General features: G+C 38.9%; 1 protein-coding gene across 2 annotated transcripts; it reads left to right on the top strand.

Annotated features, from left to right (window-relative positions):
- Positions 1-2,925: 2,925 nt before the first annotated feature.
- On the top strand, positions 2,926-7,788 carry LOC101743638 (peroxidase). Of its 2 annotated transcripts, XR_009976854.1 has the most exons (8): positions 2,926-3,110; positions 3,683-3,827; positions 4,553-4,709; positions 4,947-5,114; positions 5,737-5,935; positions 6,218-6,323; positions 6,977-7,150; positions 7,570-7,788. XR_009976854.1 is itself a non-coding variant. In XM_038020775.2 (7 exons), exons 1-7 carry the CDS (start codon positions 2,951-2,953, stop codon positions 7,077-7,079), a joined length of 1,038 nt encoding a protein of 345 aa, XP_037876703.1. In that variant the 5' UTR covers positions 2,926-2,950; the 3' UTR covers positions 7,080-7,788. The 2 variants fall into 2 exon arrangements, 1 of the variants encoding a protein (XP_037876703.1); XM_038020775.2 differs by having other exon boundaries at positions 6,977-7,788.
- The last annotated feature ends 6,440 nt before the right edge of the window (positions 7,789-14,228 follow it).

Below are 14,228 nucleotides of genomic sequence, written 5' to 3'. Positions count from 1 at the left end.
AAAGATTATTTTTCTAAAGGATTTTATGACCTGGTAACTAAGACCTTTAAGTCATGTCTTATTTTAATTTATATTCTTACTTTTATGAAAAATCATAATATGAAGTGAAATCAAATGAAATGAAGATGATTAATTTGAGACATTAATCAACTGGGATGAAATTAAATGAAATGAGATGAGATGATATGGGATGAAATATAATCTCAGTAAAATGGTGGTTGTTTACTGAGATTTGTTCAGTGGCCTTTTTGGAGGATCCCGAGAAGTTACGTCTAACGGCTTTGTTTCATTTTCCCATATTTGTGCACTTTCACAGATATTAAACAGTTAATAAACCACCGTTATTACACATTTAAACCTGAAGAAACACTAAATAGGGAAAATAAAACAAATCACACAACTTCACTCCTCGCGTTCCCGCCAAAAAGTCCCAAAAAAAAAAGGATTTTTTTTTTTTTTTTTATTTATTGTCGTGAAGAGTTTTATCACTCTGGCGCACTTAGGTCAGAATACTGAATAGAAAAAAAACAATAACAGTGACAAACTTTTTTGTAGATATTTTTTAAATTACACATCTTGTTTTGTTTTGTATAGTTAAATAAATGTAATAAAAAAATGTCGCATATAAACTAAAAAATACCAATTTTTCATTGACTGACCTTCTAGTCTTTTGTAAACTATACAAATAGCAAGAAAAAAATAAGAAGAAATTCATCTTATACTAAATGTGTTTTAATTATTTTTTTTAAATGCAGTATATCACATTTATTTAATAAAAATTCAGTTTTATTAATTTGTTATGAGTAAGTGAAATAGCTAATGAATTATTCCGTGAGCATAGTTAAGCATGGTTCTTGTTATGTACATATACATAAACTTATCCGGACCAGATAAATGTACCATCTGAAGAACAGCTAGGCTATTGACAAAAAATGCCTGTTTCGCTTTTATTTTTATTACATTAGATATGAAATATATTTGTTACCCGTATAAAACACAAAGCTTATCAATTACGCATCACGTACTACGCATTACTAGTATCACTGAAACATCCGCTGTTTTACTGGTGGTAGGACCTCTTGTGAGTCCGCATGGGTAGGTACCACCCCCCTGCCTATATCTGCCGTACGTTTCATTCTGCCGTGAAGCAGTAATGCGTTTCGGCTTGAAGGGGGGCAACCGTTGTAACTATACTGAGACCTTAGAACTTATATCTCGCATTTACGTTGCGCATTTACGTTGTAGATTTCTTTGGGCTCCAAAAACCACTTAACACCAGGTGGGCTGTGAGCTCGTCCACTCATCAAAGCAATAAAAAAAATGAAAAGCTGAAATATACCAGATGTTGTATTATTTTTTGTATTCTATTCAATGGTTACCATTGCCTATATAAATTTATCGGAACCTGAACCGCCGATCTTGAGACAAAGGTCTTGAGACAAAAAAAAATCGGTCGTCTGTAAAGTCGGCTTACTGACGATAGTTGAACGTGACAACGTCAAGAAAATACTGATGGAATGGTTTCATTTTTCAAAAGTTTATTTTTATTTTATTTGTTTCATAGATATTTTGTATGGACAATTGACACCACATTCACTTTTCACTGATATCATACTTGACGAAAACATGTAACTGTATTATTGTATAGCAGATGTCCACGCGAATGCATCGCTCACTCAAGTAGGAGAGAGACAGATGTCGAACGCTGCAGAACGCGGAGGCCGATTTTGCCTCTTTGTCGCTCGTTGCGCGCTCTCGCTTGCACTTCAAGCCTTAAATGGAACGCCTCAGAGCGAGGTAACGCCGCATGAGTCATGTTTTTTCGTGCGTGCAGCCGACTCCGTCGAATTATAAGACGTTGTCACGTCAAAAATAATAGGTTGTGTGTTTAAAAAAACCATAAGACAAAAATCCCATTTCCACAAACTATACTAATGGTTTTCCTAGTCAACTTTCACAAATTGATTGATAGGTACTGTCTGTCGGCTTATTCGCAGCTCGGAATCGGGATTGGTGAATTTCGAGGGCTGACCCAAAGTTCTTTAACAAGTTTCCGAGTACTGTACTACTAGGGTAGGGCTATGGATTACTGTCGCCGAACAGACAAGCCCCTTTATTAAGAATATTTGCGATGCGAGAGACGAAAGCTTTGAGAGACTATTATAAATTAGTTTATTTGTTTTTTACTGTAGATTGTCAGATGAATATACAAAGAAATCCATAGATAACAGAACTTCGGCACTCAAATTGAGACAATCGAAACTGACGCAAGGGCGGATCCAGCTTTGGCGCCAGGAGGGGGTCACATAGTCAAATTTAGATGCGTTCGTTCCCAAACGTTTGCCATTATACAAAGTTATTATATTATATTAAATTAATTATATATTAAAGGTATGTAGTAACATAAAATCTGTATGGTGACAAAATATATAAATAAAATCATTATATTCAATTAGTGGTCCACCTAAGTCCTGGAACCAGCTCAGGGGGTGGTCATGACCCCCATGACCCCCCCCTTGGATCCGCCATTGACTTCACGACATGAAATGTTATGAATACTATAATTAAAAAAAGAAATAGTATTGCTAAAAGATTTCAAGTATGGCTTATCAAAAATCATCCCTAAAGCAACAACTCTCCAAAACTTCAACTACATCAAGGTAAATAATCAAGAGCCAAACATGAACGAACAAAAAAACTATTGAATCGACCGTTTTATATTATATCAGTTTAATTTTTAAATTTACGCAATAATGAAAGCATAGTAATCAAAATTTACTAGTGTACTGTCTCGATCTGCTACACTAGGTGATTTAACAACTTTTCCTCGTTGAGACACAGATAATTTAGAGAACTTTAATAATAACCCTTCGACGTGCCACGGTTTTATGAATCATACTCTTTTTCGACAGCCGAAGACGGTAGCAATACACTTGCTAGTGTCAATATAATGGCTGTTTGGTTTTGGAGGCACCACAATTTCATCGCGGAACAATTGGCAAAGATCAACCCGTGTTGGGATGACAATACGCTCTTTAATACAGCGAGAGACATAAATATCGCTGTAGCTATACAGATATATTTTTATGAGCTGTTACCTCTTTTCTTGGGTAAGGATGATAAAATACCTTTCTTTATTGGATTCTTTAGTTTTACATTTTTAAGCAGTGTGGTAGGTTGCATTGCTTAAGCTGTACTAAAATACTTCTGATTATAATTACTACCATGCCAAGACCACTAACGTCTATATGTTTATTATTGCTCTATAGGAGACTAGGATCTCAAGATCTACCTGTTTTTAAGATATTATTTAGGCTGATAGACTTCACAACAGGAATTTTACCACTCCCTTTGAGACATGGGGACGTAATCTTAGTTGTCTTGCTTCACAAAAGAAAGTGACGCTTTTGTTGGTTTCATAAAATATTGAAGTGAAAAAAAATCCAAACATGTTTGTCTATTGTTGTATATTATAAAATATACCTTAAACAGGATTAGTTTTAGGCGTGAAATATAACTATAATCCTTATGTGTTAACTTTTTGCTTGATGACACATTTACAATATTCATAACAGTGTACCTTATGACCTCACGTCTGAATTTGGCATTCTATTTTGATTTCTATGGGCTCTAGTGAACACACTGCATTTGAGTCAAAATATACTGAGAATTTTTTTTCCAGGTCGTGACAATTTGGTCAGAGATGGTGTATTATCGTCTTCGTTTGGATACAGAGATGCGTACAATCCTGAAATACTACCACAAGTTTCGCTCGAGTACCCGTTCGTTTTGCGATGGCTCCACAGCGTCCAGGAAGGCACCCTTAAGTCTGTTTGCTTCGTTTTATTTCTCCTTCTTCTTTGTTTCCACCTTATCCCATTAGGGTGGGGTCGGCAAAACGATTTTTTTTATTCCATTTTCCTCTGTCAGCCGTCATCTCAACACTCACTCCCCTTTCTCTTATATCGTCATTCACAAACACTGTACTCATGTCTTCTTCGGCCAACCTCTTCCCCGTCTACCTTGTGCTACCATTTCCATACATCTCCTAGTCACATGCATCTCCTCTCTACGCATCAAATGTCCATACCACGCTAACCGTCCGCTCTTTAATTTATCAATCACTGGGGCTGCTTTCACACTTCCTCTGATATACCTTTAGTGTTTATTTGATAATACCAATCTCAATTTAATAATTCTTCAATTGTAAATTTATAGATGTTTTAATAAACATTTTGAATTATTTCAACCATTAAACTGAAATTGAATTAGTTTCGTTAGAAAAAAGCTGTGTTAAGGCTGATTTTGTTTTTAATAATAATTATCAAAAGTACTTGAATATCAATCATATTAATCACACACCTTAAGATACTAACAATAAAATTAGTTCCAACGAAATATTCCAGACTGACAGATTAACAGTAAAACTAATTACTATCTGATACTAACATTTTGTTGTTGACTTAAATCCTACTAGTTCTACTGACATGGAGATTAACTCACCATTTGAACTTAAATTTACTTAAATTTGTTTTAATTTTATAAATTTCAGAATGTACGACACAAAGGGATATTATCTCAAGCAGTATCCGATAGTGAACCTCACTTTGAGAACAGGCTTCTTCGATGTGGACAATAACATAGATTATATAACACAAGGAGCTTTCAGACAAGGCAGTGCTAATATTGACCATACAGCTGATCCTGATGTATGTATGCTTAAACGAATTATCTGGTTTGTTTTTTTTTGTTCTTTTCGGTACAATATTTGCCGATAAACTAGTCTTTAAACATGGCTCAGGACCAAATGCATTAATACTAAATCGTTCCACAGATTCAAGAACTTCACTCAGATTCAAATTTCCTCTCTTCCCTCCGATGATAGATATTGCAGAAGACGAAGTCTCTTGAGATTAATTTATGTTATTTTATATTATTATTTTCAGATCGTTGATATCGGCTTGGGTCCTCACCAAAGAGCATCGGATCTGATGACAAACGACATCTCCAAGAACAGATATTTTGGATTCCAGCCTTACGTTAAATACCACGAATTTTGTTTCGGTAAAACGATCAAAAAATGGGGAGACCTGGAAGGAGTCATTGACCCCGAGGTCGGTAGCATATATAACATATTTTGATTTTTTTATGATGCAAGGAAGGATTCATTAAAAAACTATTCTTTCTCGATTAGCCAGTAACTAGTTTGAGAGCGAGTTTGAATAAATGTCGTCTTCTCGCATTAAAACTATATAAACTCAAAACTTAATAATTTTTTACAGGAGAGTGTTTTAAAGAATTAACATGTAATATTTTTAATATTAGTCATCATTGCAACATTTATTTTTTATTTTTTACCAGTTACATTATCTGTATTTTAAAGAAAGATAAAATTCTGTATTAATTCTGTTAATACTAGTCAAAATATAGGTAAACTAAAAAAAACTAACACTACGCTCTTTTGACAGTATTTATGAGAAAAATACTGGTGATACCAAATGATTCCGCATATTAACTCAATTTCGAATATTTTTGGAAATTGTACACTTTTAATGCGAAAAGTATGTGTTTTAGTCGATTAATGTTTTTGTTTTTGATAGTAGACAATTTTAACACAAGCTTATTCTCAGGTATTTAGACTCTAAAGTCCGATATCTTACCTAGAACACATTCAATTAAAGAAAAAATATCTGTTTTGGAATCTCCAACGAACTTGACGATAAATTTGTGTTTTAGAGGATCGAAATACTCAGAGATTTGTACGAAGATGTTGAAGACATGGACCTCTTGGCCGGTATTTGGGTTGAGAGGCGCATTAAAGGTGGTTTCGTGCCGCCAACCTTCTACTGCTTGGTAGTGGAACAGCTAGTCCGCAATATTGTATCTGATAGACATTGGTACGAGAGCTCGGAAAGACCCAACGCCTTTAGTTTACGTGAGTACCTATTATTAAATATCCTCCTAAAAGCCACAATCAACCAATAAAACGAACCGAAGTGTACGACTAAGAAGAAGAATTATTTAATATTAGATATGTCCCGCTGGGGCCGAAAATTTCTCGGGTGAAAACCGCGTACCGGAAGATGTAGCGTTTGTAGGCCTTCCACAAGGTATCTATCGCCCTTTGAGGGTCGCGGGAATCAGCTGGATGCAGCGGGATCAGTCTTTGTGATGAATCCCGTGGTTATCCCGCATTAAATTGTAATTTTCATTCCAGAACAACTTTTCGAAATAAGGAAAGCTAGTATAGCTCGAATCCTTTGTGATGTTGCCGATAAGGTCACCGAAATACAGCCTCAAGCGTTCCTGAGACCACATTCAAGGTATACATGATTTCGTGTAATGTTAGCTTTTTAGAAAAATATTCCATTTGCAATTACAACGGTATTTCGAATTCGAAATAATTCGTAAATCGTCCTGGCGTAAAGCATAAAAGGCCCGGTGTACTTGAATTGAGCAATGCGACTGTGCCAGTATTCAAATCCCGCAGGCGGATGCCATTTTTTCTAATTAATTACCTCACACATGTTCATGAATTATTTCCGTGACGGAAAAAAATAAAATCCACAAATTATTTATTATTTTTATTTATGCTAGACCGTAGTAGAAGAACATACTGGTAATTTCTGTCGTAGATCAGTCATGCGTTCCAGTTTGGGGAGTGGCATAACCGTTACACAGTATAAGGGTAGCGCCCCCTAGGCCTCGGAGACCCCTCGGGGTCGCCCCGGGAACCTCACAGGAGGTTCGGCCCATGGCCCGAAAAGGGCCCATAGACTTGAAATATAGACCTCACGCCTCGTGGGTGGCTGCCCTACTCATCAAACCTTCAATTCTAATATTCTCGCAATGTTTACTTGTCAGAGAAGTTTTGTTAATAAACGACCGTAGGGTTTAAATTGTTTTCTGTACCATTTATGAGGCGAAAAGTAACTATGTACTCTGCTATCAGCGACTTCTTATATTTTTATTTCAGAAACAGAATAAGTCGCTGCGAGAATATTCCCAGCATCGATTTCGCAGCCTGGAAGGACTTCAAATGCAACGAACAGTACACCTGGCAATTAGTAAATGAATAGAACATGTTTCTATTCACTTATGTTAACGAATTCTATCCTCACATTATAATTTAGTTACTAGTGGTCCCGCGGTAGTCGAAATTCGACTATAATTAATTGAAATTATAAGTTTGAACATTATTAAGGTTCTATTGTCAAAGATACTTCTTTATTCACAGATTTCGCCAAGACCACACTATAGACAAATAATATGAAAGATAAAACAATATTAGCCTATTCTCAATTTGACCACAGACTTTAAGCTATAACAAAAGTTTGACAATAAACAAAAAGTATATATGCGTGTTTGTGTGTCAAATACGTGGTAGTGTGTGTACTGTTTTTTTTTTATTGATTTAATGTATTACATACATAATTTTTAAAAAATATTATCATTTTGCACTCCTCTATATTTTATATATGTGTGGAAAATTTCATACTCCTCCGTCCGCGCAATTTTCGTAAAAAGTTTTTTCTTCACGTATTAATATATGGATTACACATGATATAGTATTAAAACTATGTATACTGACTGAAAAAATATTCTTTACAATTAAATTCAATTATTTATCGCAAATACTATTAACGATTAATTGTAGTTTTAGATGATGCGGTGACGGGCTGACGTTTGTTTTAAGTGATTACGGGAGTCCATAGACATCAACCTTGACATACCGGAAGCATAATAGCGGCCAGAGTATTACCCACAAATAAACTTTGATTATAAGTATTGGGTGTGTGTTTTATTTCTCTTTTACATTTAAATTTTATAGTAAAACAAGATTTATACCATACCTTATAATATAATAATAAATTTATCTCTGGAACGGCTGGACCGATTTTGATGAGACTTTCACTAATAGGTAGCTGATGATATAAGGAGTAACTGAGGCTACTTTTTTTATACTAGCTTTGCCCCGCGACGTCACCCGCAGTTATTGTCGTACCGCGCGCAACATGGCGCTTCGACTATCAATAATAAAATTTAATGTTTCCGAAGCGAAGCGAGGGCGGGTCGCTAGTACTAAATAAAGTTAGTGATATTAGTAAGGTATTGCAGAGTCCGCGGTCAACTGAGACCACTTACAATCGAGTTGGCGTTAAGCTAACAAATTGTGATTCGTGTTAATACGTAATTTAAATTGAATAATGAATTGGCACGAAAACTCGAACGGTAACTTGAAATAAAATTTCACCACTGTTTTTTTATTATATACTAGCGACCCGCCCTCGCTTTGCTTCGGAAACATTAAAACACACATGAAACAAACAAAAAAAATAATTTTTTTTTTAAAAAAAGTAGCCTATGTTCATCAGGGACAATGTCGGCTTCTAATGGAAAAATATTTTTTCAAATCGGTCCAGTAGTTTCGGAGCCTATTCGAAACAAACAAACAAACAAATCTTTCCTCTTTATAATTTTTTTATTATATATGTATCGTTTTGTCTTTTATTACGTTATAAGGTATTCGTTTTATTTTTTAACAATTTTATTTTATACGCTAATCATATTAGTTAATGCGAGGCTTTTTTCTATTTCTTAGATGGGTGGACGAGCTCACAGCCCACCTGGTGTTAAGTGGTTACCGGAGCCTATAGACATCTACAACGTAAATGCGCCACTCACCTTGAGATATAAGTTCTAAGGTTTCAGTATAGTTACAACGGCTACCCCACCCTTCAAACCGAAACGCATTACTGCTTCACGGCAGAAATAGGCAGGGTGGTGGTACCTACCCGTGCGGACTCACAAGAGGTCCTACCGCCAGTAAGTTCTTAACACATTATTTTTTTTTTTTTTTGTGTATGTGCATACGAAATCACTGCCTTTTAAGTGTTATGTGGTTTTCGAAGTGGATGACACCACACGCTCTAAGATATCCGTGTAAAATCTCAGTATTCGCGTGTAAAGGCTGTGACATTCTTTCTTTTAGATTTGATTCTGTTCCAATCTCGGAAGTAATAAGCTCAGTGATTATTACTGTTTTGTTTTGTTAGCGACAAGTGATAAGCCAGATGGTCGGTGACACGCTAACTTTTATACCAAACATAGCAGCTACCCTTCCGATATCATGCATATTTGCACCAAAGATTTTCAGTATCTTTCATGTATGCTGACCCCGACCGGGCGTGATTGATTGATTCCGATTGATTGATTGATTGATCTTTAGGAGATTATTCACCCAGTGAATATGACACTCTGTTGTGCAACAAAAGAGAGTGAGAAAATAATTATATAAAAATGTACTGTGTGGGTTGAGTTATGTTAAATTATTTTGATTTGACTTTTTGTTTTGTAATGTTACTATTTTATTAACTAGTTTTATTAAAAATTATATAAAAATTAAAGGAAACTGTTATCGTCTCTGAAGGCCTACCAAAACTATTTTATAAAGTGACTTAACCATTTCGGATTCCGGAGAGGCTAATGCGTAATTTACACCTCCAACTTGTTGAAAATCTGTATATTTTGCAAAGATTTTTTGTCTCAGATCATCGTTCCGCGCACACTCCATCATAATGAGAAAAGCATCTTCCACTACATCACAAACTGAACACTTGAGATCAGGAGCCTTCTCCATTAAATGAGCAAATTTATTGAGTGGGATGTGCCCGGAACGAAGTCTAAAAGCAGTCACTAGGGTGGTTCTATTAAGGTTACAAGAATCAAACCATGGCGTTTTCCATGGTAGACTTTGAATTGTTTTGTACCACACCCCTTTTTCCAAAGACCTTTCATCGAAATATACCTTCCATAGACGATGGCATTCCTCTCTTACTAAGTTGACACAATCGGTATAATTAGGAACTATGTTCTATGGTACACCATCACTAGCTTCCTTAGCTAACTTATCCACCCTTTCGTTGCCACACAAACCGATGTGAGAAGGTATCCTTTTTTTTTTTTTTTTTTTTTTATTGCTTAGATGTGTGGACGAGCTCACAGCCCACCTGGTGTTAAGTGGTTACTGGAGCCCATAGACATCTACAGCGTAAATGCGCCACACACCTTGAGATATAAGTTCTAAGATCTCAGTATAGTTACAACGGCTGCCCCACCCTTCAAACCGAAACGCATTATTGCTTCACGGCAGAAATAGGCGGGGCGGTGGTACCTACCCGTGCGGACTCACAAGAGGTCCTACCACCAGTAAAAGAGTATCCACTGCAATATCACTTCTTTACCATTCGCTTTTAAGTTATACATCTGCTCAATAATTGTATAAGAAATTATCGCGTCCGTTTATCTTCCACCGGATAAAATCGTTCTAAGTAGTGATATCGAGGCACTGCTCGGCATGGGAAGCTCTGTCATTCTGGCGGGTGACCTAAATTGTAAACACGTCAGGTGGAACTCTCACACCTCAACCCCTAATGGCAGGCGCCTCGACGCGTTAGTCGATGATCTCGCCTTCGATATCGTGGCTCCGCTGACCCCGACTCACTACCCGCTAAATATCGCGCATCGCCCGGATATACTCGACATAGCGTTATTAAAAAACGTAACTCTGCGCTTACATTCGATTGAAGTAGTTTCAGAATTAGATTCAGACCATCGTCCCGTCATTATGAAGCTCGGTCGCGCTCCCGATTCCGTTCCCGTCACGAGGACTGTGGTGGATTGGCACACGCTGGGCATCAGCCTGGCTGAATCTGATCCACCATCGCTTCCGTTTAGTCCGGACTCTATCCCGTCTCCTCAGGATACCGCTGAAGCCATAGACATCGTAACGTCACACATCACCTCGACATTAGATAGGTCATCGAAGCAAGTTGTAGCGGAGGACTTCCTTCACCGCTTCATATTGCCCGACGATATTAGGGAACTCCTTAGAGCTAAGAATGCCTCGATCCGTGCGTACGATAGGTATCCTACCGCGGAAAATCGTATTCGAATGCGTGCCCTACAACGCGACGTAAAGTCTCGCATCGCCGAAGTCCGAGATGCCAGATGGTCTGATTTCTTAGAAGGACTCGCGCCCTCCCAAAGGTCTTACTACCGCTTAGCTCGTACTCTCAAATCGGATACGGTAGTAACTATGCCCCCCCTCGTAGGCCCCTCAGGCCGACTCGCGGCGTTCGATGATGACGAAAAAGCAGAGCTGCTGGCCGATACATTGCAAGCCCAGTGCATGCCCAGCATTCAATCCGCGGACCCTGTTCATGTAGAATTAGTAGACAGTGAGGTAGAACGCAGAGCCTCCTTGCCAGCCTTGGACGCGTTACCGCCCGTCACCTCAATGGAAGTTAAAGACCTAATCAAAGACCTACGTCCTCGCAAGGCTCCCGGTTCCGACGGTATATCTAACCGCGTTATTAAACTTTTACCCGTCCAACTCATCGTGATGTTGGCATCTATTTTCAATGCCGCTATGGCTAACTGTATCTTTCCCACAGTGTGGAAAGAAGCGGACGTTATCGGCATACACAAACCCGGTAAACGAAAAAATAATCCGACGAGTTACCGCCCGATTAGCCTCCTCATGTCTCTAGGCAAACTGTATGAGCGTCTGCTCTACAAACGCCTCAGAGACTTCGTCTCATCCAAGGGCATTCTCATCGATGAACAATTCGGATTCCGTACAAATCACTCATGCGTTCAACAGGTGCACCGCCTCACGGAGCACATTCTTGTGGGGCTTAATCGACCAAAACCGTTATACACGGGAGCTCTCTTCTTCGACGTCGCAAAAGCGTTCGACAAAGTCTGGCACAACGGTTTGATTTTCAAACTATTCAACATGGGCGTGCCGGATAGTCTCGTGCTCATCATACGGGACTTCTTGTCTAACCGCTCTTTTCGATATCGAGTAGAGGGAACCCGCTCCTCCCCGCGACCACTCACGGCTGGAGTGCCGCAAGGCTCTGTTCTCTCACCGCTCCTATTTAGTTTATTTATTAATGATATTCCCCGGTCGCCGCCGACCCAGCTAGCCTTATTCGCTGACGACACAACCGTTTACTACTCAAGTAGAAACAAGTCCCTAATCGCGAGTAAACTCCAGAGCGCAGCGTTAGCCCTCGGACAGTGGTTCCGAAAATGGCGCATAGACATCAACCCGGCGAAAAGCACAGCAGTGTTATTTCAAAGGGGAAACTCACCGCTTATTTCCTCCCGCATTAGGAGGAGAAATATCACTCCCCCGATCACCCTCTTCGGCCAACCTATACCCTGGGTCAGGAAGGTTAAGTACCTGGGAGTCACCCTGGATGCATCCATGACATTCCGCCCACACATAAAAACAGTCCGCGACCGTGCCGCATTCATTCTCGGCAGACTCTATCCCATGATCTGTAAGCGGAGTAAAATGTCCCTTCGGAATAAGGTGACACTTTACAAAACTTGCATAAGGCCCGTCATGACTTACGCGAGTGTGGTGTTCGCTCACGCAGCCCGCACACACATAGACACCCTCCAATCCCTACAATCCCGCTTTTGCAGGTTAGCCGTCGGGGCTCCGTGGTTCGTGAGGAACGTTGACCTACACGACGACCTGGGCCTTGAATCAATCCAGAAATACATGAAGTCAGCGTCGGAACGGTACTTCGATAAGGCTATGCGTCATGATAATCGCCTTATCGTTGCCGCCGCTGACTACTCACCGAATCCTGATCATGCAGGAGCCAGTCACCGTCGACGCCCTAGACACGTCCTTACGGATCCATCAGATCCAATAACCTTTGCATTAGATGCCTTCAGCTCTAATACTAGGAGCAGGCTTAGGGACCCCAGTAACCGTACTCGTCGAACTCGACAAAGAGGTCGACGTGCAACCTAACCCATGCATCAGCCCACTGAGTTTCTCGCCGGATCTTCTCAGCGGGTCGCGATTCCGATCCGGTAGTAGATTCATTCGCGAAGCAATTGCTCTTGAGTTGTTAGGTCTCCTTCGGAGGCGCTCGGGCAGCTGTTAGCAAATCCCACCCCTCCTGGCTGAGCCTTTGCTCGCCCACCTGTCCTGGTGAAACTGGAAAGGCCTTTGGGCCACCAGTAATTTCTCAATCATAAAAAAAAAAAAAAAAAAGTATAAGAAATTGGATTACCCCTATCACCATAAACGCATCGGCTTAAAGGCTTCGTCAAACAGAACGCGTAATTAGCGCGCGTCAGAACGCTAAACTGACGCCGCGCTATGACGCCGAGATGTGTTGTACAACTATGGTAACATACCGTCAAACAAAGCCCTAGCGCTATAAGTACGCAGCGCTCTGTCGCGGCGTTAGGACGCTTTGACGTCAGGCGTTGTAATTTTTTACAAATTTTATTTTAGCGTCGGAGTGAATGTGTATTAAAATACTAGATAATGCCCGAAAAAATGATATAAATAGTTAGAAAATATCCATGCTTATACAATGCCACATCTGAATCACTCGATTTCTTAATGCTTTTAAATTTTCACACTGCTATCAAAAGGCACTATGATTTGGCAAATGCATTGCGTCAAGGAGCGTTGGGCTCATCTAGTCAATTTGTGTGACATGAAAAGAGCGCGACGTTAAGTACGCGGCGCTAAGTACGCGTTCTGTTTGACAAAGGCTTAAGTGTTGCACCGAACTACGAGAATCAGTAAGTATTACAAAATTGTCAGAGTCTACTGAGCTAGCATATGATATAGATTCTAAAATGGCCAGTAGTCCTATGTGCATAATTGACACTCGTACATCTGAGATAATAATGAACTTCATACAATTTTCAGTTTGTGGGTTAAAAATAGCAGCTCCCATGTTTAGATTATTTACTATTGATCCATCTATATACAAATGGTAGTAGGATCAATAGTAATTCTCTAGATAACGTACGCAGCTGTTACGTAACATAAGATGGTTATAACTACGCTTAGGCTCATATAATGTGTATTTAAAAACAAATTATTGAAAGTAATTTTCACCAACCAAACCTCTGGCAGTACCTTAAAAATTTGTTTACGTACCAAGGACAGATGACAATACTAGTAGGAATTAATTCCTGATATCTGCTATCCTTAACCACACTAGGACTAGGAAAAATGTTTTTAGTGAAAGAAATGTTAAATTTTTATTTCACCTTGATAATAAAATTTGCTTTGTTCAATCAATGTTCAATGTATATAAAAAAATACTGATTAAGTACCTATTACGGCCAATAATAAAACTACAAAAAGTAGATAAAATAAAGAACGTAATGATGCA

The sequence above is a fragment of the Bombyx mori genome, chromosome 27 (assembly GCF_030269925.1).
Source record: "Bombyx mori chromosome 27, ASM3026992v2".
Classification (NCBI taxonomy): Eukaryota; Metazoa; Arthropoda; class Insecta; order Lepidoptera; family Bombycidae; genus Bombyx; species Bombyx mori.
The sequence above is the reverse complement of the archived record's forward strand: the minus strand, read 5'-3'. Positions and strand labels throughout refer to the sequence as shown.

Bases quoted from the DNA above. Each gene is read 5' to 3' on its own strand.
- LOC101743638 (XM_038020775.2), top strand. From the start codon at position 2,951: ATGGCTGTTTGGTTTTGGAGGCACCACAATTTCATCGCGGAACAATTG. The intron at 4,710-4,946 runs GTATGTATGCTT...TATTATTTTCAG, and splicing joins ACCATACAGCTGATCCTGAT to ATCGTTGATATCGGCTTGGG. The intron at 5,115-5,736 runs GTCGGTAGCATA...TTTGTGTTTTAG, and splicing joins AAGGAGTCATTGACCCCGAG to AGGATCGAAATACTCAGAGA.